The 23,365-nt window shown below is 41.2% G+C and overlaps 1 protein-coding gene across 1 annotated transcript in view; it reads left to right on the top strand.

Moving 5' to 3' along the window:
- The window catches only part of HECW1 (HECT, C2 and WW domain containing E3 ubiquitin protein ligase 1), a 445,911-nt gene that overhangs the window by 255,309 nt on the left and 167,237 nt on the right, over positions 1–23,365 (top strand). Inside the window, exon 5 of the mRNA XM_061165645.1 lies at positions 20,505–20,580. Coding sequence (XP_061021628.1) covers positions 20,505–20,580 — 76 coding nt within the window. The remainder of the gene's footprint in view (positions 1–20,504; positions 20,581–23,365) is intronic.

The raw sequence follows: 23,365 nt of genomic DNA, 5'->3' as shown, positions 1-23,365 counted from the left end.
TGAACTGAAAAGCCAATAGCATACCCAACCCCAACAGTTATTTGGCATTTTTTGCCTTATTCCTTTGTACACTTAATTCCCACTCTTAAAATCTTTTCTTGAATAATGTAGGGAAAGAATGGAATAAAGTTATGGATAATATCATTTTCTCATATTTTTGCTTCTTACCTGGGCTGTGCAAATTAAAATGGGACGAACACTTTTCTCATTCATTGAATAAGAGTTTGTTGCCAAATATTAGAGAAAATACCCCACTGCTCTGTATTTCCTAAACAGTAAAACAGAGATGCCAGGAAATGAATTTATACTCCTGACCATCAGAATTACTCATGTAGAATTAAGGTCCATATGTGGTAGTTATGGGTCCTGAGTTTTGTCCTCTACAAGTTTAATCCTGAATAAAGGCATGAACAAAAATCAGTGACCACTGTTCTTATTATCCATAATTGTACTATAAAATGCATCTAAGAGATAATTCTGTTGTATTTCTTGATGGCTTCCATATTCATATTAAAGAGACAATCTATCCCACATTTTGGCCTCTCAGTTCCTATGACCAACCTTCCTCAGCCATTGACTCCCATGGTTCTAGTCTGGGTCTTCCCAACACGAGTGGTTGCATCACTTCCAAATTCTCAGATCCCAGTATACCACTCTTAGACCATCATCTCCCCACTTTGCAGCTCGCTGGCCTGCCCCAAGTCTGTTGATCTTAACTACATGATCACACATGTGTTTCACCTCCCTCTTTAGGCTTATCGCTGACCCATTCATCTCTTTGTCACTCTCATCTGGCAAAGTCCAACCATGGTTAAACCCAATTTTGCCCACCCTTGTTCTAGGAAGTAGAAGAATTTTTATAACCACAAATCTCAAGAGCCCTCTAGCACTCCCAAGGAGCACTCCACTTTTCCCACATTTAAAGAAGGCTATTTCATATTTTCTTCTTTTTCCTCAGATCTATAGCACCTATCCCCTCTCCACCATGATGACCTGCTTTCTTTTGCTGAGAAAATGGAGGCCATCAGACCCCAGTCAGCTTCCCTTCACACAGCCCACTGTGCTAGCCTGCCTGAACGTAGGCTCACAAGCTCTGTTCCTTCTCATTCCCACTGTCTCAGGTCAACCTGTCAATTTATACATAGGATCCTAGCTCATCTTGCCTTCTAAGAAACTCTGATCCGGAGATTAATATCTGTCTCCTGCAATTCTCCTCTCTGTTGGAACTTTCTCAGCTCATCACATAATGTTTCTGCTCAAAATTGGCTTTTCTCTGCAACATTCTTTCCATAAGCTTCCAGTCCTAGGTGGCCTGCCCCCGCCTACTGCTGCCCCCCGCTCCTTTTCCGTGTGTTTCTAGTATCACTGGTTGTCTTTCCCACCCTTGAGTTCAGCAAGCCAGTCTGCTCTTAGGGCCTTTGCTCTTCATGTGAGGAACATTTCCCCCAGATATTGAAATGGCTTACTCCATCTTTTCATTTAGGATTTTTCTCAACATCACCTTCTCGGTGGTCTCTGCAGGCACCCAATGTAAAGGAGTCTCCACACACGTACAGGCAGTCTCCAGACTCCATCATACTTTGTTTTCACTTGTGGTGCTCATGGTGCAATTTCTGTGTGTGTGATCCCCCTATTAAAGTATAACCTCTAAGATCAAGGATGCACTTGCCTGTCCTATTCAGAGCTGGTTCCCAGCACCAGCTAGAACAATACCTGGCATGTGGCAGGCCACCCATAAAACACTGGTACCCAATAGGTATGGTTCGAGGCCCTGGCTTGGCCTTTTAACTTGGTGGCCTTTAACGTCTCTGAGGGAGGCTCCATTTCTGAATCTACAGCAATATAGAGGGATGATAAAAATAGGACCTATTTCATTGGACTGTTAAAAGGTTGTCTGAGGATGAGATGAAATGATGCCAGGGATGTTCTCAGCACTGGCCCAGCATGTAGTGAGGATACAGTAAGAATTGATTGCTATTATGAGTCTTATGAGCAGATCCTGCTTCTCTGTGGGTCTCCTCCAGCTCTCTGGTTGCAAAAATATATAGATTTCAGCATCAGTATCATATAGAGAAGCTGAATGCATATTTGGACAATATACAGAAAAATTAAAAGCTCCAAAAATAATGAGTTAGTACCTATAAGAATGGGTTTAATCCCTTCATTCAGGGTATTTTAAGAGGAAATCACTGTCCCATAAACAGTACCTGTGGGATGGATGGAGAATAGTTCAAAATGGTAGCTGAACTGTGGATTGTAGTTTAATAAATCTTTGTGAGAAAAGAACTGGGCCAGAAGTACTACAGTTTACTTCTTGTGCCCAAATGAGCCTGTTGCTTAGAGACGTTGTCTTAGAAGATCACAATGTAGGCAACCAGAGAGTGGGCCTGGGCTTCCCACACAGCCCCTGGAAAGGCAGAGAGGAGAGATAAGAGGTTCTTGATGCTGACCAATATTTAATGAAAGAGTCAGAACTCTCCTCCAGATATGAGATAAAGGGAGGTACCCACTCATCACATCATCCAGCAAGTTATAGGGAGCAGGAACCTCCACGATGTGTCTAGGGGAGGGCAGCTGTTGCTGCTCTGGGGGTATGAGGGCCCTGATGTGGCAGAGTACCTGGGCATCTGTGGACCTAAGCAGGTTTCTCTTAGTTTTTCATGGAAGATGCGTATCTGTGTGCCATGTCATGGGACAGCAGACATTGTCCTAGAGAGAGACGCACATTTTGCTTAGAACCTAAACACATTTTCATATTTTAAAATACACCTTAGAAATTTTAAAGCAAGTCATTGAGGAGATAGTTTGTATGAAAGTAAAATCAGTTTATAGGCATCTTTTCAGGAGCATCATTCATTTTTCAAGGAGTAAACATTGTCGCAGTCTCACCACACACTCCTGTAGCTAAGCCATCCACACACCTCCCCAGGCGAGCCCTCACATCGCCTTTCTGTTTAGCCAGAGGGAGTGGGCGGCTGCAAAGAGCTCTGTGCAAAATGCAGCCCTTGTCTTCCACTGATCAGACTGTCTGACACAGATGGAAAGGCAGCTGACATACTTCCTATGATCTAATTTACCCAAAGCTTTGCAGTACATTATTTTTTTTTAATTGGAGGATAATTGCTTTACAATGTTATGTTGATTTCTGGTGTACAACAACTCGAATCAGTCATAATTGTGTGTGTGTATATATATATATATATGTATATGTATATATATATATCCCCTCTCTCTTGCTCCTCTCTTCATCCACATCTCACCCCTCTAGGTCATCATGGATATTATATATTAACGCATATATATGGAATCCAGAAAAATAGTACTGATGAACCTATTTACAGGGAAAAAATAGAGATGCAGATGTAGAGAATGGACTTGTGGACACAGCAGAGGAAAGGGAGGGTAGGACAAATTGAAAATGTAGTATTGACATATATACACTATCATGTGCAATACATTAATTTAATAGCTATTTTTAATAAGTAGAATTAAAGCAGGTTTTTTTTTCCTTCAACCACATAGATTTAGATACAAAGACCAAACTCTTGTCACTCTTCCATCCTTAGCTGGACTTACTGGTGGTAAATGACAAAACCTAGGTCTGAAGGACAGTCATTTTGAGGAATTTAATAGTCTGTAAGAAAGCAATTCTAAATTCAAAGAGTACAAAGAAAGAGATCAGCCAAAGGAACTCCTCTCTTTTGCTCAACACCCTCTTCTAATCAGTCACCAAGTTCTATCCCTTTACTATCTAATGGTACAATCCTCTCCTCTCCCCTCTGCCCTTCTAATCATATTGTCAAAACTCTCCTCAGCTGTCTCCAGATTAGTTCTCTGCCTCTGTCTTTGGTTTCTAAATTCATGCTTCTCAGCCTGGGGCCCACCATGGACTTGATGACAAAAACTTGGCCTCTGTGCACCAGTGACAGATTGAATCTCAGAGGCAGAGTTTTGGATGAAGTAAAAAAGAATAGTTTTATTGCTTTGCCATGAAGAGCAGATCACAGCAGGCTCCTGCCCCTCAAAAACTGTGTATTCCAACCGAGGAGGATTTAGTGAGGAGTTTTAGAGTAATAGTTCAAGGGTGGGGTTGCTGTTAAGATTAGGGTATGTGCAGGTCTTGCACTCCTTTTATCTAGTATCAAGTAATCTCTTGATGAGCTTCTCTGGTTCCATTAATCTGCCCTCAGGTAGTCTTTTCTAAAATGAAGAATGCTGACATCTTCCATTTGTTGAGGGCTTTAATTCTGTAAAGAGCTCATAGATCTTGTTATGAGTATCCCTTGAGGCAGAACGAGGACCATGCTCTAAGGCTGCACTATTGTTTCATTCAGCCATGCATGAAATTGTTTCATGAAACAATGAAACATGAAACAAGAATTGTTTCATGGGGTCACAAAGATTCATGGGGTCACAAAGAGTCACTCATGACAGAGTGACTGAACTGAGCTGGACTGAACTGAAATAATAGGGCTTCCCTAGTGGCTCAGCTGGTAAAGAATCCGCCTGCAGTGTGGGAGTCCTGGGTTCCATCCCTGGCTGCTCCTGTTCCCTGCTGAGCCTCATAGCCGTGAAAAATTAATTAAAATATCCCAAACATGACATGAGCTGGACAAAACTCAAGCTGGAATCAAGATTGCCACGAGAAATATCAATAACCTCAGATATGCAGGGACTTCCCTCGTGGCTCAGCTGGTAAGAATCTGCCTGCAATGTGGGAGACCTGGGTTTGATCCCTGGGTTGAAAAGATCCCCTGGAGAAGGAAACGGCTACCCACTTCAGTATTCTGGTCTGGAGAATTCCACGAACTGTATGGTCCATGGGGTCGCTAAGAGTCGGACAGGACTGAGCGACTTTCACTTCACTTCCCGTCACTTTAGATATACAGATGACCACCCTTATGGCAGAAAGTGAAGAGGAACTAAAGAGCATTTTGATGAAGGTGAAAGAGAAGAGTGAAAAGCTAGCTTAAAACTCAACATTCAGAAAATTAAGATCATGGCATCCAGTCCCATTATTTCATGGCAACTAGATGGGGAAACAATGGAAATAGTGACAGACTTTATTTTCTTGGGCTTCAAAATCACTGCCAATGGTGACTGCAGCCATGAAATTAAAAGATGCTTGCTCCTTGGAAGAAGAGCTATGACAAACCTAGACAGCATATTAAAAAACAGAATCATTTTACCAACAAAGGCCTGTACAGTCAAAGCTATGGTTTTTCCAGTGGTCATGTATGGATGTGAGAGTCGGACTATAAAGAAGGCTGAGCACTGAAGAACTGGTGCTTTCGAACTGTGGTGCTGAGAAGACTCTTGAGAGTCCCTTACAGCAAGGAGATCAAACCAGTCACTTATAAAGGAAATCACTCCTGAATATTCATTGGAGGGACTGATGCTGAAGCTGAAGCCCCAGTACTTTGGCCACCTGATGAGAAGAACCGACTCATTGGAAAAAACCTGATGCTGGGAAAGATTGAGGGCAAGAGGAGAAAGGGGTGGCAGAGGATGAGATGGTTGGATGGATGGCATCACTGACTCAATGGACAAGCGTTTGAGCAGACTCTGGGAGATGGTGAAGGACAGGGAAGCCTGGAGTGTTGCAGTCCATAGGGTCGCAAAGAGTCAGACACAACTAAGTGACTGAACAACAACAAAGCATGACAAAACCAGCCCGCTTTTCTGTCTCGTGCAGAGCCTCATGGCCACCCCAAATTCTAGCTCAGGGATGTGGCAGGGCTTGTGGCTCCCCAAACATCAGCCTGGTGTGCTTCTCCTTGCCTTTCCTACTGCAGTTCCCTCTGCCTGTGGCTTCCTTCCCCATCCTCCCCATCCACCCTTTCCCCATCCTCCCCTGCTTCATTTCCTCCTATCCAGAGATATCCTGTTCAAAAGTCTTCAGCTTCCAGAGAAAGCCTTGGTCATGCATCCAACTGTGAAGTATTGAATCAATCAGTTGTCAAAGATTAATTTGTTAACAGAGGATGCCAAGTTCCCCTATGACTTTCCAGGGCCTCAGGAGTGATGATGGTGGGCAAACCTCTCCCTGTAACACTCACATCAGCCGCTGACATCCTCTCTAACTGCGTTTCTCCCCTTGTGCACTTTTGCGGCACCCTGTCCAACTTCCGTGCCCCTGGCCTTTTTATTATACTCTGGAAAGATTTGACTTTAGTAAAAGTATGACCTGTAAGTGCGTCAGCACACAAAGCAGTTGCAGTTACAGAAGGAACATAGGGTTGTAAAAGGAGACTAGGGAGATAAGTCTTACGCATATAATACAGAACATAAATTATTCTGTATGCTGTATTATGAGGATTATCCACACACATGTATATATAAAAAGTTGGGAAACAGAATAAACTCATCTTTAGACAGGTTAGCTATATTTCCAAATAATTATATTATTTGGAATCATATGTATTTCCAGTTAATATATTTTTCTTTACCTCCAAACACCTTTCCAAGAGTTTTAAATTTAACACAATGAATTCAATAGTTAATCATGAGCTGCCAGTTTCTTGCCCCTAAGTGTCCTTAAAGTGTGTAAACATGAGGAATATTGTGCATTCTTGCCTGTGTGTGGATGTGTGTGTGTGTGTGGATGTGTGTGTGTGTGTGTGTGTGTACATATGCACATGCCCTGTCTTGATCCAGAAAGAGTTTTATGCTTATAAAATAGAGGAGCATGTACTTTTAGCCAGTGAAGAGTGGGACTTCAGGATCAGGTAAGTGTGCCCATGACAATTGCAGGCACATGTTTTACAGGGGTTGCGGCAGGGATTGATCTCTAAGTGTTCAAATGGTTCTTGCAACAAAAGGAAACAGCTGGTTGTATTGTTCACAGGTTCCAGGGTGATGAAAATTGAGCACAGTCACTCAGGAGAAACAAAACTATTGTTAGTTCTAAGATCAGGCAGATGTTTCTCTCAAGGCAAAAGAATGTGTTGAAAATGAGCTCTGGGTGACCAAGGAAACAAAGTGAGGAAGGTTGTCTTAGTTTTCTATTTAGCTTAGTGCAGTTCAGATGCTCAGTTGTGTCTGACTCTTTGCCACCTCATGGACTGCAGCACACCAGGCTTCCCTATCCATCGCCAACTCCCGGAGTTTACTCAAACTCATATCCAGCAAGTCGGTGATGCCCTCCAACCATCTCATCCACTGTTGTCCCCTTCTTCAATCTTTCCCATCATCAGGGTCTTTTCCAATGAGTCAGTTCTTCGCATCAGGTGGCCAAAGTATTGGAGTTTTAGCTTCACCAGTCCTCCCAATGAATATTCAGGACTGATTTCCGTTAGGGTAGACTGGTTGGATCTCCTTGCTGTAAGGGACTCTCAAGAGTCTTCTCCAACACCATGGTTCAAAAGCATCAATTCTTCAGAGCTCAGCTTTCTTTATGGTCCAAATCTCACATCCATACATGACTACTGGAAAAACCATAGCTTTGACTAGACAGACCTTTATCAGCAAAGTAATGTCTCTGCTTTTTAATATGCTGTCTAGGTTTGTCATAGTTCTTCTTCCAAGGAGCAAGCATCTTTTAATTTCATGGCTGCAGTCAACATCTGCAGTGTGATTTTGGAGTCCAAGAAAATAAAGTCTGTCATTATTTCCATTGTTTCCCCATCTGTTTGCCATGAAGTGATAGGGCTGGATGCCATGATCTTAGTTTTTTGAATATTGAGTTTTAAGCCAGCTTTTCTACTCTTCTCTTTCACTTTCATCAAGAGGTTCTTTAGTTCCTCTTCACTTTCTGCCATAACGGTGGTGTTACCTGCATGTCTGAGGTTATTGATATTTCTCCTGGCAGTTCTTGATTCCAGCTTGTGCTTCATCCAGCCTGGAATTTAGCATGATATACTCTCCATAGAAGTTAAATAAGCAAGATGGCAATATACAGCCATTCCCCAGGCTGGCACTGCTCAGTACCAAACTGTTTCAGCTGCAAAGATTTCTCCTGACTAGGAAAGGGAAAGCAGGATGAGCAGCTGGCTTCCCCCAGGCTTTGAGGCCACTACACACGAAGATCTCTCTTGGTTTTTCACGGCACCCAAACCACCAATGTCAAGATGGCTAGGAACAAGGAAGAAAAGCAGGATCTACCAATAGCTGCCATAAGGTGGGAGTGATTGTGGTTCACAATGATCAGCTGTATAAGCAAACCCAGGAGCTTTTCCCAATGAAGAAGGAACCAAGGGCCAGCACAGCTGTGCTGAATTCCTGCAGATTTTAGCAGCTTTTGCCCCACAGGTATTCTTGTTTGCTCATGCAAGCTACCTAAGTCCCTCCCTGCCCCTGCCAGAGCCTGGGAACCACAGCAGGAGCTAGCCCGGGCATCTGAGGATGCACAAGTGCGAGATGCCATCCTCCACACCCCATGGTTGACCATCATCATCACGCATACACTTGGGGCTAGCTCCTCCAGCTGTGCCCCTGCATGCCGCCAGCCCAAACCTTGTCATCAGCCTGCCCCGTGTGCGCACACTCGGGGAGACTGTGCAGTCACAGGACAGCACAACTAACGGCCACAGCCTCCATCACTGCAGCTGCCTGTGGGCCCAAATCAGGCTCTGTCTTCTGTTACTGGTGCGCACCAACTCTATCTGACGTAGTCCTGAAAGTCCTAGCCAGGCAGAAAAGAGAAATGCCACTTCATTGTTCATCAAATGATCAGTTTCATATGTGAATTTCACCTCATAAACTATTTTTAATAAAACAGAAAAAAGTAAAAATTATTACATACATACATACATGCCAGAGCAAAGATTAAAAATTCAAAAGCTTCCAGAGAGCCAGGTGAGGTCAGTATCACATTTCATGAAATCTAAGATGATTTTAAGAATTTTAAGGCCAATCATTGATTTTCACACTGCCAGTCTAGAAAAAGCTTTCCAGTTACAAATAGGGTGCTTTGGTGGATAGCCACAACCTGATTGCTGAGCCCTAAAATGGAAAGCACTAGAGTGTTAGGATTGATGCATGCAGTCCCAGAGAGGAGGGCCAGGAAGATGCTGTGTTTCTCAACAGGGTGTTAGTTTCTCAGCTTTAGTTGCTCCCTGCTGGTTACTCTGATACTTTAAAAATCTGAAACCCTCACTTTATGTAAACCTTCTGATTTTTAAAAATATGTTGAAAACTAATGTTTTGAAAACACAAATATAGTATGAGCCAAAGAAAATATGTCACTGGGCCATACAGCCTGCAGACTCGCTGGTGCCCCAGCAGATGCCTTTTGTCAGATTTGAATCACACAAGAGGGATAAGCCCACAGAGTAGAGTGAAGGCAACTCGCAGATTGAGGGACCAGCTGATTAGATGACAGTCCTCTAGGCAAGGGAGTAAGATCTGCAGAAAAGTGGATTGTTTGTCTTTAATAGAAGGTACAGCTTTGAATGCTGGAGGTGGGGCTCCAGGGGCTAAGGCATTACAGAACCCACTTCTGGGGCTTGGGACTGGAATCAAGCCAGTTTTTGAGATAAGAGTTAGACATCTTTCCTTTACCATATGAAAGAGGAAGACCCTTGATACTGATACTTCTCCAGGTGTGTTCCCCCAGCAGCAAAAGCCTTACCTGAAACTTGAAGTGCAGGCTCTCAGGCCTTCCCTAGGCCTACAGAATTAGACCTTCCATGGTGGGGCCCAGCAGTCTGTCTTGTATCAAGCCCTGTAGTGACTCTGAAGCAGCTCATGGTAGCGAACTTCTGCCCTAGAGCAAACAGAATGACTCAGTCATTTTTTAGAATTTGATAGTGCTTGTCATGTGCCCACTTTCAGAGTAGTCTGTAGATGCAAGAAACTGTGTTCAAAAGAATAGCTAAAGAATCTAAAAGTCATCAGGGAAAATCTGGTATCTGATTACTCCTAGCTAGCATCCTCCTTCCCAGTATTTCTTATCCTTTTTTAGGAAGCCAAATGCCTCACCTCTCAAATATAGCAGTCCTTCGCCTCAATCAGATCTGCTCCTGGTGTTAGTATCTGTCCCCAAAAGTAGTCAGTATAAAGAAAATCATCTCTAATTAACACACTGTGTCCAATTCACACAATGAAAGCTAGAAGAAATGCCTCATTTTTCCAACCCCTCTCTTTTCCCCCAGTGTGACTGGCAGAAGAACCCTGAAATTAGGAAGCCTGGATCTTGCCTTCAAGGCAATAAGGAAAGCAGAAGGGGTGAGGACTCTGGAAGCTGACTTGGTGACTGCAGGATCAGAAGGCAGAGATGAGCAGTAAGAATATGAACCAAATGTGAACAGAATATGAGCAAAAGAGAGCCTACTAGTAGCCAGGCTGGGTCTGCAAAAATGACCCCAAGATTCCTCCCACTTGAATTTTGGGAAGTCATTGATGTAAGCTCAGCTTTCAAGTTTGTTAACTGCAGTGAGGATCATGAAGAATGTCTAATTTGCAATCTGTTAAGAGTGTGTCCACAAGAACTGGCTTTGTGCTTGGCACACCATCAGCTCTCATCCCTGTCACTTGTCTTCTTGCCCCTTGGAAGGGCCTTCTAAGTCTTTCAATCACAGGTGTCCTGCAGGGTGGGGAAATTGCCTGAGGGTGCAGTTGACTGTTGGAATTTTATGTTTCATTCTTTTAGCCCCTAAAGATGGCTTTTTCTTTGAGTTTACAGGACTTTCTGTGGGAGGACTTCAGATGAACTAGGTCTAACCACCTAGTCATCATATTGTGAGGATTCCATGAGGGAGATGTTCTCCAAAGTGCTCTGTAAACATTTGTGAGGTGTGTTTGTTTATTGGTTGCTCTTTGGAACATTTCAGAGATTTGGTGGTAGAAATGGAACTTAGTCTTTTGATTGGATTGATTTTTGTTTTGTAAGGTGCCTTGAAGGCATATCAGCTTATTTAATAGACTTTATCTTGGACGCAAAAGATATTGAACACAGGAACCACTGATCTTTGATCTAAAATGGAATCCCTGATTCCATACTCTTGGTTACTGACATGCCATGACTTGAAGATTTTATTAGTTATAATGTGATGCTATTTTGCACCTGATTTTTAGATTCACATTATTAACTATGGAGTCCTGCACTTTTTATTTATAGGAAAATTAAAGTTATCTTGGTCAGGTGAATATATAAAGGCTCAATGAAAGTCATGAATTTCATCCCCTGGTGTTACTGATGGGTTAATTGTTCTGTAACTAAACCCAAAGCTAATCAACAATCTGGGCTCAAAGAAGTCATTATATAATTAGTTGGGAGTAATAGTGGCTATGTAAACAGAGTTAACATGTTAGAATCAAGCATAACATGTTCACACCCCTTTGGAAATGCCATGTGTGCTAATAGGGAGCTTCTCCCACTTTTACCAAAGGAAGTTAACCCAGATCTGGGGTACATGGAGAAGCAACTCAGAGTGGTCTTTCACATGCAAGAGAGTTCTTTGAAAACTCCTGTTTACCTTCAAAATGCATCTATATTTTTTATTCAACTTTAACTTTCCTCATGTTTGCTTTTAAAATAGATTTACCCCAAATTCTGGGTAAAAATGGTGCTCCAGGACAGGCACCCTTTGCCCCTGGCACATTTATCTACCCCTGGGAATAAGATCACACCTGTATGAGATGCCTCTGTGTTCTTGGAGACTGGAAGATGAAGCATGAAAGTTAAAGAGCACATATGATGGGGTAATTGAGACACATGTGTGTTTTTAGCAAACAGCCTCATGTTCATGCAGAGGTATTGTGAAAGGAAAGCTAGGATTTGAATGGTGTTGTAGGGATCTAGTGAGAAGCGAGGCTGGTCAACTGAACCATGTGTCTTCATGCTTCTGAAATGGAAGTTCCCCTGCAAGGATATGAAGACTTGATCGTCACTCTGTTTTTTTACTGAATTTCACTTTTGGGCTTTACAACAGTATGTGCGTTCATATTTATAACTTCAAAAAGCAGATGTAAAGAGGACATGAGAATGGGAGTAGGAGAGATACATGTGAATTAATCCCAAAGGTCTTAATTCAATTCCAGGAGCCTTCTTTTTTTTTTTTTTTTTTTGAGCCTTCTTGATAACCCTATACAATCTTCTGCTGGCCACCAAGAGATCTGGCTTTTTTAAAAATAAAATCATATATATATATATTTAATTGCAGCAAAGTGTTTCACTAATGAATACATTGTAATTTATTTAGCATTCCCTTATCCATTAACTTTTCATTTCCCCTCCAATCTTTTGCTCTATATAAACAAAGCCACACTAAATTTCCTTTTATACACAGTATTTAACACACAACTGAGTAATTTTGTGATAAATTCCTAGACATGAAATTAATGGTCATTTACCAGCTCTCTTGGGGATATGTGTGTATCAATTAACACTCCCCTCAATAATGAGTGAGACTGCCTGTGTCTCCACACTTTTGGGCACTGTATCAGTTAAGAGCAAATTGGATACCATACCAGTTACTTAGAGTTTCATATAAGTAATTGTTAAACAGATTAAAAAAATCTGTTAAGAGAATTAAAACAAGAACCCACTCCAGTATTTTTGCCTGGAGAACTCCATGAACAGTCCATGTGGTTGCAAAGAGTTGGACATGACTGAGTGACTAACACTTTCACTTTCAAGGTATCAGTAAGGTAGTAATTGCAAAAAGAAAGCTGCCGCCTCTAAGGCTGGAGGAGTAAGTGAAGAGATTGAAATAAAACTTAGAAGCTTAAAGAAAGGAGCTTCCAGTACTGAAATGCAGACCTCTTTGGGGGAGGATTTTATTCAACAGTGCTGCAAGCTTAGAGGAGGGACCCCAGGGACCCAGACCGGACTTCTGAGGTTATTGATGCTGCTTCACTGAGAGGGGAAAGATCAGACTGACTTTTCAGTGTTGGAAGAGTATTGGGAAAAACCCACAAACTGGATTTAGCTGCTGCAGTGGTGAAGCACTGAAGCCCCAGGTGAAAACAGTTGCTGGGGTAATGTGGACGGGAACAGGAAGCAGAGAGGGCAGAGCCAGTCTCTTTTCCTTCTTTCCGTCTTCCTCTTCCCCTCTGGTACCTCCTGTTGGCAGAGCCTGTGCAGGCACCAGGTGGCAAAGCAGAGATGCTGTGAGCATTCTCCACTCCAGCATCACAGGGCCTAGAAGGGTGGGAATTGAGTCAAAAGACAGCTCAAAACCTAGCAGATCACCCCTGTGAGTTCTCAAGCTTTTTGCTTATTACCAATGTGACAGGTGAAAACTCAGCATTGATTAGCATTTTTTCTTATTGTAGTCAAGGTCAAATACTTCTTAATTTTTAGAGTTGATTCTCCTTTCTATTAATATAAACTGTCTTTTGATATGCTTTGTTCATACTTGTTTTCTTTTGGTTGTTGTTTTTGTTTCTTAGACAAGAAAGAAATTAGACTTTTGAATATGTGAGTTGAAAATACTTATCCAGGTTTGTCATTTATCTTTTGATATATGGTGGCCTTTCCAAGTATGCGTTTTTATTTTTACAGAGTTGAGCTTATCAGTGTTTTCTTTTTGTGACTTCATGGTTTTTCTTCACTGGCAGGAAAAACTCTTCAGGTTTGAGATCATAAAAATATTCTTCCATCTTTTCCCCCAATGCTTTTAGGATTTTGATTTTAACATTTAAATATTTGATCAATTTGGAATTTTTTTTCTATTATATAATATGAGGCATTACTCCAAATGCATCTCCATCTTCCAGACTTACTATCCAGATGTCCCATTTTCTCCACTGATTTGAAAATTCACCTTTATTATATTTCCTCCTTTTTTTGGTCTATTTCTGTACCTTCTATTTTGTTGCTATGACTGTTCATGTACCAGCATCACACTGTTTTAATTACACTAGCTTCATAATATGGTTAAGTATCTTTCACAGCATTTCTTCCTCATTATTTTCCCTTTTTATTATAGAAACTTGTTTGTTCTTGGTTTTTCTTTCTCAAATAGGAGAATTTGAGTTAGCTTGTCCAATTTTAAATGCTATTGGTAGTTTCACTGTGATCCCATAATGATATAGATTAACTAAGAACATACTGAAATTGTTACCATTTTTGAGTTTTTCTATTTAAGAATATGGTATACCTTTTGGTTTGTTTTTCTTCTTTTGCATATTTCTTCAATATATTCCAAGGTGCTCACACTGCCTTTTTTCTTCTTATTTGTGGTCACATGCATCTTGACTTGATGTCTTCCCATACCCCAGTTTTACCTCCAGTGCATATAGCAGCCATACTTCATATATTGTGTTCAGCGTTATTAACATCTTGTGGTTTTATTAAGGATGGAGTTTGCCTTTTGTTTTTCTTCTTATTGCTTTTGTGTGATTGGTTCATAAGAGAATAGCAGGAACAGCTTTTTCCTCTTATTTAAAACTCAGATGCTATTTCATTTACATGTTCATGCACTCTGGGATTCTATCATGTTGACTGCAAGAAATCCAGCTTTTATCACTAAATATTTCTAGGAATCTTTGGAATACTAAATAGTTCACAGATATACTCTGAATATCATTGCCACCTCATCTAGGCATGTCTCTCAAGTACTTCTCAACCACCTGCAGTTAGCATTGCTCTATCTCAAGTCAGGTATCACCCTTTCATCTATTTCAACTGCTTTCAACAGGGGGGTAAATATTTCCTTGGGGGTACATGATGATATTCCCAGGGGTAACAAGAACAATTATTTCAGGTTCTTGGTTTCCATATGCTTACTTTCCTGAAATTGATCTGCCTGAGAATTGCCAGTGGTCTGTAGGTTCTTTCTTCCAATTTCTCCTTCCACCCTTCCTCTTTTATATGTCGTTAAGAAAAGGCATGTGTCTTTGTCTCATCCGTTCTAGATCATACTATGTATATTGGCTAGAGGATGGAAAAGCATCCAGGGAGCAACCAAGTGGGCACTTCAAAAGACTACAGTCGTGCTCGTGTTGAGAAAGTGAATAGGTGAAAGTGATAGGTCACAAAGGCTTTTGCAACTTAGCAGTTCCAGTTCTTCAGAGAAGGAAATGGCAACCCACTCCAGTGCTCTTGCCTGGAGAATCCCAGGGACGGCGGAGCCTGTGGGCTGCCGTCTGTGGGGTCACAGAGTTGGACACGACTGAGCGAGTTCCCTTTCACTTTTCACTTTCATGCATTGGAGAAGGCAATGGCAGCCCACTCCAGTATTCTTGCCTGGAGAATCCCAGGGACGGCGGAGCCTTGGTGGGCTGCCGTCTGTGGGGTCACACAGAGTCGGACACGACTGAAGGGACTTAGCAGCAGCAGCAGCAGTTCCAATTCTTGGCTTTCATTAACGCTAAAAGAAGATTTAAAGAAGTTGTGCATGGAGAGGCAATTTTAATTAATTTGTATTGATTGATTACTATGTTTTTGTCTTATATGTAGCTTGTAAAGAATTAAAGTAAATAAAAGATGTTACTATAATTGCACCTACTGTATAAACAGTTCTCTCAAACACTTATGTAACAAGGAAAAAAATGGATAAATTCTCTCACTCTAGTAATGAACAATGTTCATCTATGTAGATATAAACTAATTTCTTTTATTGAAGTATATTTAATTTACAATATTATGTAAGTTTCAGGTATACAGCAAAGTGACTCAGTTATTTTTTCAGATTATTTTCCATTGTAGGTTATTATAAGATATTGAATGTAGTTCTCTGACCTAAATAATAAATCCTTGTTGCTTATGTATTTTATGTATCATAATTTCTATCTGTTAATCTTTACTCCTAATTCATTCCTTTCCTCCCTCTCTTTATCCTTTTTTAACCATAAATTTTCTGTGTCTGTGAGTCTGTTTCTGTTTTGAATATATATAACTTTGTGTTTTTTATTTTTCACATATAAATGATATCATATAATATTTGTCATTCTTTGCCTGACTTACTTCACTAAGTATGATATTGTTTATTTTTCTTCTTGGTGTCCTTAGACTCCTCTCTTCATATTTAACTTTTGTCTTTTTAATTATGATATGACTTTGTGTGGGTTTTTTAGGTTCCTGTACCTGGGTATCTGTTTCCTTCTTTAGGTTTGGGAAGTTTTCAGCCATAATTTCCTCAAATACATTTTCTATTCCCTTCTCTCTTTCTTCTCCTTCTGGAAGCCCTATTATGTGTAGGTTGGCACACTTCATATTATCACATAGATCTTGTTTGTCGCTTTTGTTTTTTGGTTTGTCTTTCTGTCTGTTCTTCTGATTGGGTGATGTCCATTATTCTGTCTTCCTGTTCATTATTCTGCATTATTTAGTGAACTACTCATTGCTTTTAGATCAGTTTTTATCTTGGCAGTTGAGTTATCTAATGTTGATTGTTTCCTCTTTACGGTTTCTGGTTCATGGTTACAGTGATCTGCCAATAATAATGTTTATTCATTCCTTCAGCATTTTAGGGACTTCCCTGGTGGCTCAGACAGTAAAAGTGTCTGTCTACAATGCAGGAGACCCAGGTTCGATCCCTGGGTTGGGAAGATCCCCTGGAGAAGGAAATGGCACCCCACTCCAGTACTCTTGCCTGGAAAATCCCACAGATGGAGGAGCCTGGTAGGCTGCAGTCCATGGGGTCGCAAAGAGTCGGAAACGACTGAGCGACTTCACTTTCTTTCACTTTCAGCATTTTTATTACTTCCTTTTTGAACTTGGGGTCTGGTAGCCTGAAGAGGTATTTCATTTTTTTGTTCTTTCAGGGAATTTTTCTTATTCTTTTAATTGGGACTTTTTAAATTTCTCTGTCTCTGTGAATTTAGGAGAGTTATCTATTGTGGTCTTGAAGGGCTCTTTTTATGTGGGAGCATCCTTATGTAGATTGTGCGAGTCCAGTATTTTTGGTGCAAAGGCTATCTTCTCAGTTTGCTGGCCGTTGTGGTAGGTGTGATTGGTCTGGTGCCCAGAGCCTGCACTGGATGTTGGGCAGGGCCTCCTCTTTGCTCCATGGCTGTCACAGCCTTGTCAGGGGGCAAGGTCCTCTCCCCAGCTGTTAGGGTGGAAGCCCTATGGGTTGGGTTTCATAAGGTTCCATTTCTTTTGTGTCCTCATTCCCCAAGGGGCTGAACACTGAACCCACACGGCTCTGGGGTCACAGTGAACCTATGCTCTGGCTGTGCCGGCATCCGCAGTTTTGCCCATAAGTAACCCAAGGTCATATACCTTTTTCTGTTGTGTTCATCACAGACCCTAGTGCTAGCCTGGTGGTGGAGGCCAGAGCACTGTGACTGCAGGAATCAAGGTGGTTCTGCTGCTTCCTGGGACCTCCTCTGCCTCCTTGGTAGGGCTCTCCCCAGCCTTGTTCACTCCAGATGTGGCTCCAAGCTGCCACGTGAGGAGTGTTCCTGTCAGGAAAGGAACTCCTGCATACTCCTCCGAGGGGCAGCCCACCAGGAACGCTGAGTCCATTATCAGTCCTCCCGTAAAGCAGTTTGCTGTGACACACGGTGACAGTGGGTCTTCGTCTGTTGACCTGTGCACCCACCTGGCGCCAGCTGGTGCCATGCTGAAAACGCTGGACTCCCATCATGTATCAAGCAAACTGTATCATGTATCCAGTGTGGCATCCTGGACCACGCTCCAGGCTGTCTCTGTGCCCCTAGACTGAGTCCTCTCCAGGGTCCCTCCTCCCAAGTCTCAGTGCCTGGCCACTGTGTGTACTAGCAGCCCTGCTGAGCATGCATTTTCTGCTGGGAGGTACAGAGATAAATTCTGTACAAAATAAACACTGATACTGTGCACTGTGTCTGAGAGGCGGCATCACAACCATGTGCCTGGTGGGTGGAATAACAGATGGGGATCAGATAGACTGAAACGCCAAGGGTATGTTCAGACCAGAGATGATAAGCAATTCCCTGATGTGCTCCCTCTGTCTCAGGTTGTTGTCGGGTGAGCCTGTTTTGGCTGAGTTTCCATACCATTTTCATAGTCAGTAAATGGTAGAGTGTCTCTTTGTGAGTACAATAGATTACTTAACTTCAGACAAACCTCTGGAGCTCATCTTGAACAAAAAGTTGGAACGTATAACTTTCCCAAACACCGTTACTTCCTCGAAAATGTTTATCACATCTACTACTGCCTCCCTCTTGTATCATCAGTCTGGCACTGAGATGACTTGATAAATAATGTTAGCAAAAAGCCAAGAGTTAGGGAGAATTTTGTGGAATTTAAAATGTGTATCTCCCTTCTGAGCTTGGTAGCTTCTGAAAAATATACATTATCTTTTTGTCTCCATACCTGTTTCAATGCAATATACATGAAGAACCTTTTTGTAAATACCCTGAATACCCAACAGAAAAATCTTTAAATATGAGGATCAAAATATGTATGCTGTGTATATTATCTATGGTGAAACAGATCACCAGCCCAGGTGGGATGCATGAGACAAGTGCTCGGGCCTGGTGCACTCGGAAGACCCAGAGGAATCGGGTGGAGAGGGAGGTGGGAGGGGGGATCGGGATGGGGAATACGTGTAAATCTATGGCTGATTCATATCAATGTATGACAAAACCCACTGAAAAAATAAAGAAAGAAAGAAAAAAAAATATGTATGCTGTAAGTAAGAAATAACAAATACTATTCTTTGTTATCATTGCATGTTTAAGCTCATTTAGCCTAGGAAGACATATGCAGTTTAATCCTACATCTTGTAAAAAATATAAATTGGAATGCATACACTCTAGACTTGTATCTACAAGGCTTTATTAAAACTAGAGTTTCTGTTGTGCTCTCAAGGAATTTATATTCTGAGATGAAACAAGTTAGATGTTGACATCTTTAAACTAGAATTAGGGGCAGTCAGTTGCAACTGTCCCATCTAGGCAAGTACAGCACCAGAGGGGGGTGTGGCCAGCCTGCCCACTTCGCCCATGGCCCTTGCCCAGGTGTAGGTTTGAAAATGAAGAAAAGTCTTCAACATGAAGAAATTTTGAATCCTGATTATACCCATGCATACTGACTACTTTGAGAGCTGGAAGAGTGGTCCAGCCTGAGGTTGCAGTCTACTGTGTTTGCTGACCTCTGCGGCTCTGGGTCAGCCAGGTGAAGAGAAAGACGTCCAGTGTGAAGAGGGCTGATACCTCAGACCAAGCAGTGTTCCAACTCACCGCATTCCGTATGTCACCCACGTTGGTTCCATCTGCTGGGCAGCCCCGCATCCCTGAGATGCATCTTGTACGTGGACCTAACAGCAGACATACTGAGAAGTCTGGCACATGAGCTGCAGCCCATCATAGAAGTCCACCAGGGGCACCTGCTTAACAAAGAAGTGTTCTAATAATCATTTTGGACTCTCCTTGGGCCGAAATTATGAGCCTTAGTGATGCCCAGTCATTACTGTTAGTCTCAAATAAAGCAAATTGACGGTCACATCCAATTACAGCTCTTTCAGCACCAAGAATACTGCCAGGCAGAGAGAGATTAAGCCCACACAACCTAGAAACAAAGAGACTTTGAGTGAGAGGTCACTGAGTTTTCTGTTTTTCCCTTCTTTGGTATAGCTTATCTTCTAAAAAGTGGACCTGGTAGAGATTTGCTTTATATTCAGATTTTTTTTGTATTATTTTCTCCAAATATGTAACATATGCAGAGGTAACTCTGCCTTTGAATATATACTCAAAATCATTTCAGGGTAAAACTTGCCTAGAAGAGAATCGAAACAAGAACTCTAGCTGCTTTGATTAATCCATTAACAGATCAATGTTGAGCAATGATGGAAAATAAAACATTTTAGCAACCTGATTTGCAAATACCTACTGGATGAAGATGGGCTTCGCTTGTGACTCAGCTGGTAAAGGATCTGCCTGCAATGCGGAAGACCTGGGTTTGATCCCTGGGTTGGGAAGATCCCGTGGAGAAGGGAAAGGCTACCCACTCCGGTATTCTGGCCTGGAGAATTCCATGGACTGTATAGTCCATGGGGTCGCAAAGAGTCGGACACAACTGAGTGACTTTCACTCTCACTAGATGAAGATATGCCCATGTAACACCTGTGTTCTGAAACTTCCCAGGAAGGCAGTTAAATAAAGAGACCTCAGAGTAGCTTCTTAATGTCATGCTCATGCTCCTCCCTAATAAACAAAATTTCCTGGGAATCTCTAGATAGTAGTACAGATCAGAAGAAATGGAGATAGGGCAGTTTTAACTATACTTTGCTAATAGAAACACTTTGTAATTACAACGGTAAACATCTATTGACCTCTCAATTTTACTGCCTTAGGGTCTGCTTTAATAAATACCTTTTTGCAAATTTGAATATGAAAAGGCATTGTTTACATAGGTAGTTATAAAGGACCTCTGATATTATACTAATTCTGTTTGCTGATTTCCATTTCTCTGAGAAGTACCCCTTCATCCTCACTAGCATTTCCCATTCCATTACTGGAAAAGACATTAGGTTGCTAAAAGTTTATGCTAATCGATAGTAGCCTAATGAAATCATTGTACTTCTGTGTTTGTATTCTGTAGTTACAGAAATGACTGATTAAGCATGCTTGTATTGGAGTGTATCTATTTCAATGCTTCTTTTGCTTGTCTCCCATTTTCCTTCTTACAGATTTTTAAAAGCATTGGTTCTGATGAGACCGTGCAAGGGCAAGGAAGTCGGAGGCTGATCAGCTTTTCTCTCTCAGGTATGTTTTGCTCATCTGAAGGCCTTTGCGGAGAAAATAAGAATGTCAGTCAGCAATCAGGAGACGTCTTCAGTTTGACTCTTACCTACAAGTTACTTACCTTCTTGCCTCAATTTCTCCATCTGTAAAACAAAATTTTAAAATATATTTTAAAATTCTCCTTGACCTCATAAATATTCTGGAGAGTTCAATAAGGAATAGGTGCATTCCTTAGATGAGATGAAATGATGAGAAGCTACTGTTCTAATTGTCCTCCATTGCTAAATAGCAGTAACTGAGAACTTATAAGGTGGAGGTAGGGAAAATCTGAGACAAGCAGCAGCTAGCAGACCTTTATCTAAATAAAATCTCACATGAAATCCAGTTGGCAAAACAGATAGAAACTGAACTGCTTAAAACAATCCATCTGTGGAAAGAGCAGAGAAATGCAAATAAAGTCTGTAATTTTGTTAATCATATCTAGTTAATAGTTAAGAGTCATTTAATTTTTTTTAGTTTTCATCATGTACCATAGTTCTGGAACATATTAGTAGGGAAATTGGCTAAATCTTCTTTAAATCTAAAGTAATTTCAAAATTAAAAATATAAAGAAAAACTGAGTTGCTCTAGCAAAAATGATATAGAAAGTTCAGGGCCCCATTCCCTCAATTTTACTCACAGTGGTCTTTGCAAAGACACAATGGCATGAAGCTTTAGAACTCTATTAAGCCCAGTTTGAAAACTATTGCTTTAGCTCATTGTCAAACCAACAAATGGTTTGTAGGCCATTAATGTCAGAGATCTGAGATCAAAGAAATGAATGATTGTTCATGAGTGTCCTTGGAAGATGAACAGTCAACTAGGGCTTTTCATGTCTAAGTGAGCCCCCAGTAAAGCAAACAAAGTAAAGATCCACTGATAAGTGATAATAACAAGGTTAATGTACAAAAAGTCAGTCACTTTCCTATCTACCACAATGAACAAATGGAATTTAAATTAAAAGCACAAATCTATTTATATTTATCACCTCCCCAAATGAAGTACTTAGGTATAAATCTAACAAAATAAGTATAAGCTATGTATAAGGAAAACTGCAAAACTCTAATGAATTAAATCAAAGAGCTAAGCAAATGGAGATATATTCCATGTTCATGGATAGGAAGACTTAATAGTGTAAGAATGTCAGTTCTTCCCAAACTGATGTGTAGAATCAGTGCAATCCCAACCAAAACCCCATCAAGTCATTTTGTGAAAACTGACAAATTGATTTCTAAAATTTAAAAGGAAAGGCAAAAGACCCAGAACAGCCAACACAATGTCAAAGGGGAATATCAAAATTGGAGGATCAATGCTTCCCAACTTCAAGACTAACAATAAAACGGCAGTAATCAAGACAGTGTGGTACTTGTGGAAAAAAAAGACAAAAAACAGAAAAATAGATAAGTGGAATAGACTAGAGTACCCAGAAATAGTCCCCCATATAGTCAGCTGATCTTTGAAAGATGAGCAAAGGCAATACAATTGAGCAAAATAGTCCCTTCCACAAGTGGTACTGGAACAGCTGGACATCCACATGCAAAAAAAAAAAGAATCTAGACACAGACCTTTATGCCCTTTAAAAAATTAACTGAAAATGGATCACAGACCTAAGTGTAAACCACAAAACTATAAAACTCCTAGGAGATAACATAGGAGAAAGCCTAAATGAGCTTTGGTAGGGTAATGCTTTTTTAGATACAACACCAAAGGCATAATGCATGAAAGAAAAAATCGTTAAGATGGACTTTATTAAAGTTAAAAACTTCTCTGCACAAGACAATGTCAAGGAAATGAGAAGACAAGCTACAGACTCAGAGAAAATATTTGAAAGACACATCTGATAAAATACAGTTAATTCAAAATATACAAAGAACTCTTAAAACTCAACAATATGAAAACAACCCAATTGGAAAATGGGCCAGAGATCTTCTGATCTTATCAGATATCTCACCAAAGAAGCTATACTGATGGCAAATATTCATATGAAAAGGTGCTCCACATCGTATGTCACTCAGTTCAGTTCAGTCACTCAGTCGTGTCCAACTCTTTGTGAGTCCACGAACTGCAGCACGCCAGGCCTCCCTGTCCATCACCAACTCCCGGAGTCCACCCAAACCCATGTCCATTGAGTCGGTGATGCCATCCAACCATCTCATCCTCTGTCGTCCCCTTCTCCTGCCTCAGTCTTTCCCAGCATCAGGGTCTTTTCAAATGAGTCAGCTCTTTGCATCAGGTGGCCACAGTATTGGAGTTTCAGCTTCAGCATCAGTCCTTCCAATGAACACCCAGCACTGATCTCCTTTAGTATGGACTGGTTGGATCTCCTTGCTGTCCAAGGGACTCTCAAGAGTATTCTCCAACACCACAGTTCAAAAGCATCAATTCTTTGGCACTCAGCTTGCTTTGTAGTCCAACTCTCACATCCATACATGACTACTGGAAAAACCATAGCCTTGTCTAGACAGACCTTTGTCGACAAAGTAATGTCTCTGCTTTTTAATATGCTACCTAGGTTGGTCATAACTTTCCTTCCAAGGAGTAAGCATTTTTAATTTCATGGCTGCAGTCACCATCTACAGTGATTTTGGAGCCCCAAAAAATAAAGTCAGCCACTGTTTCCACTGTTTCCCCATCTATTTGCCATGAAGTGATGGGACCGGATGCCATGATCTTAGTTTTCTGAATGTTGAGCTTTAAGCCAACTTTCTCACTCTCCTCCTTCACTTTCATCAAGAGGTTCTTTATTTCTTCTTCACTTTCTGCCATA

The sequence above is a fragment of the Dama dama genome, chromosome 18 (genome assembly GCF_033118175.1).
Source record: "Dama dama isolate Ldn47 chromosome 18, ASM3311817v1, whole genome shotgun sequence".
Lineage (NCBI taxonomy): Eukaryota > Metazoa > Chordata > Mammalia > Artiodactyla > Cervidae > Dama > Dama dama.
The sequence above is the reverse complement of the archived record's forward strand: the minus strand, read 5'-3'. Positions and strand labels throughout refer to the sequence as shown.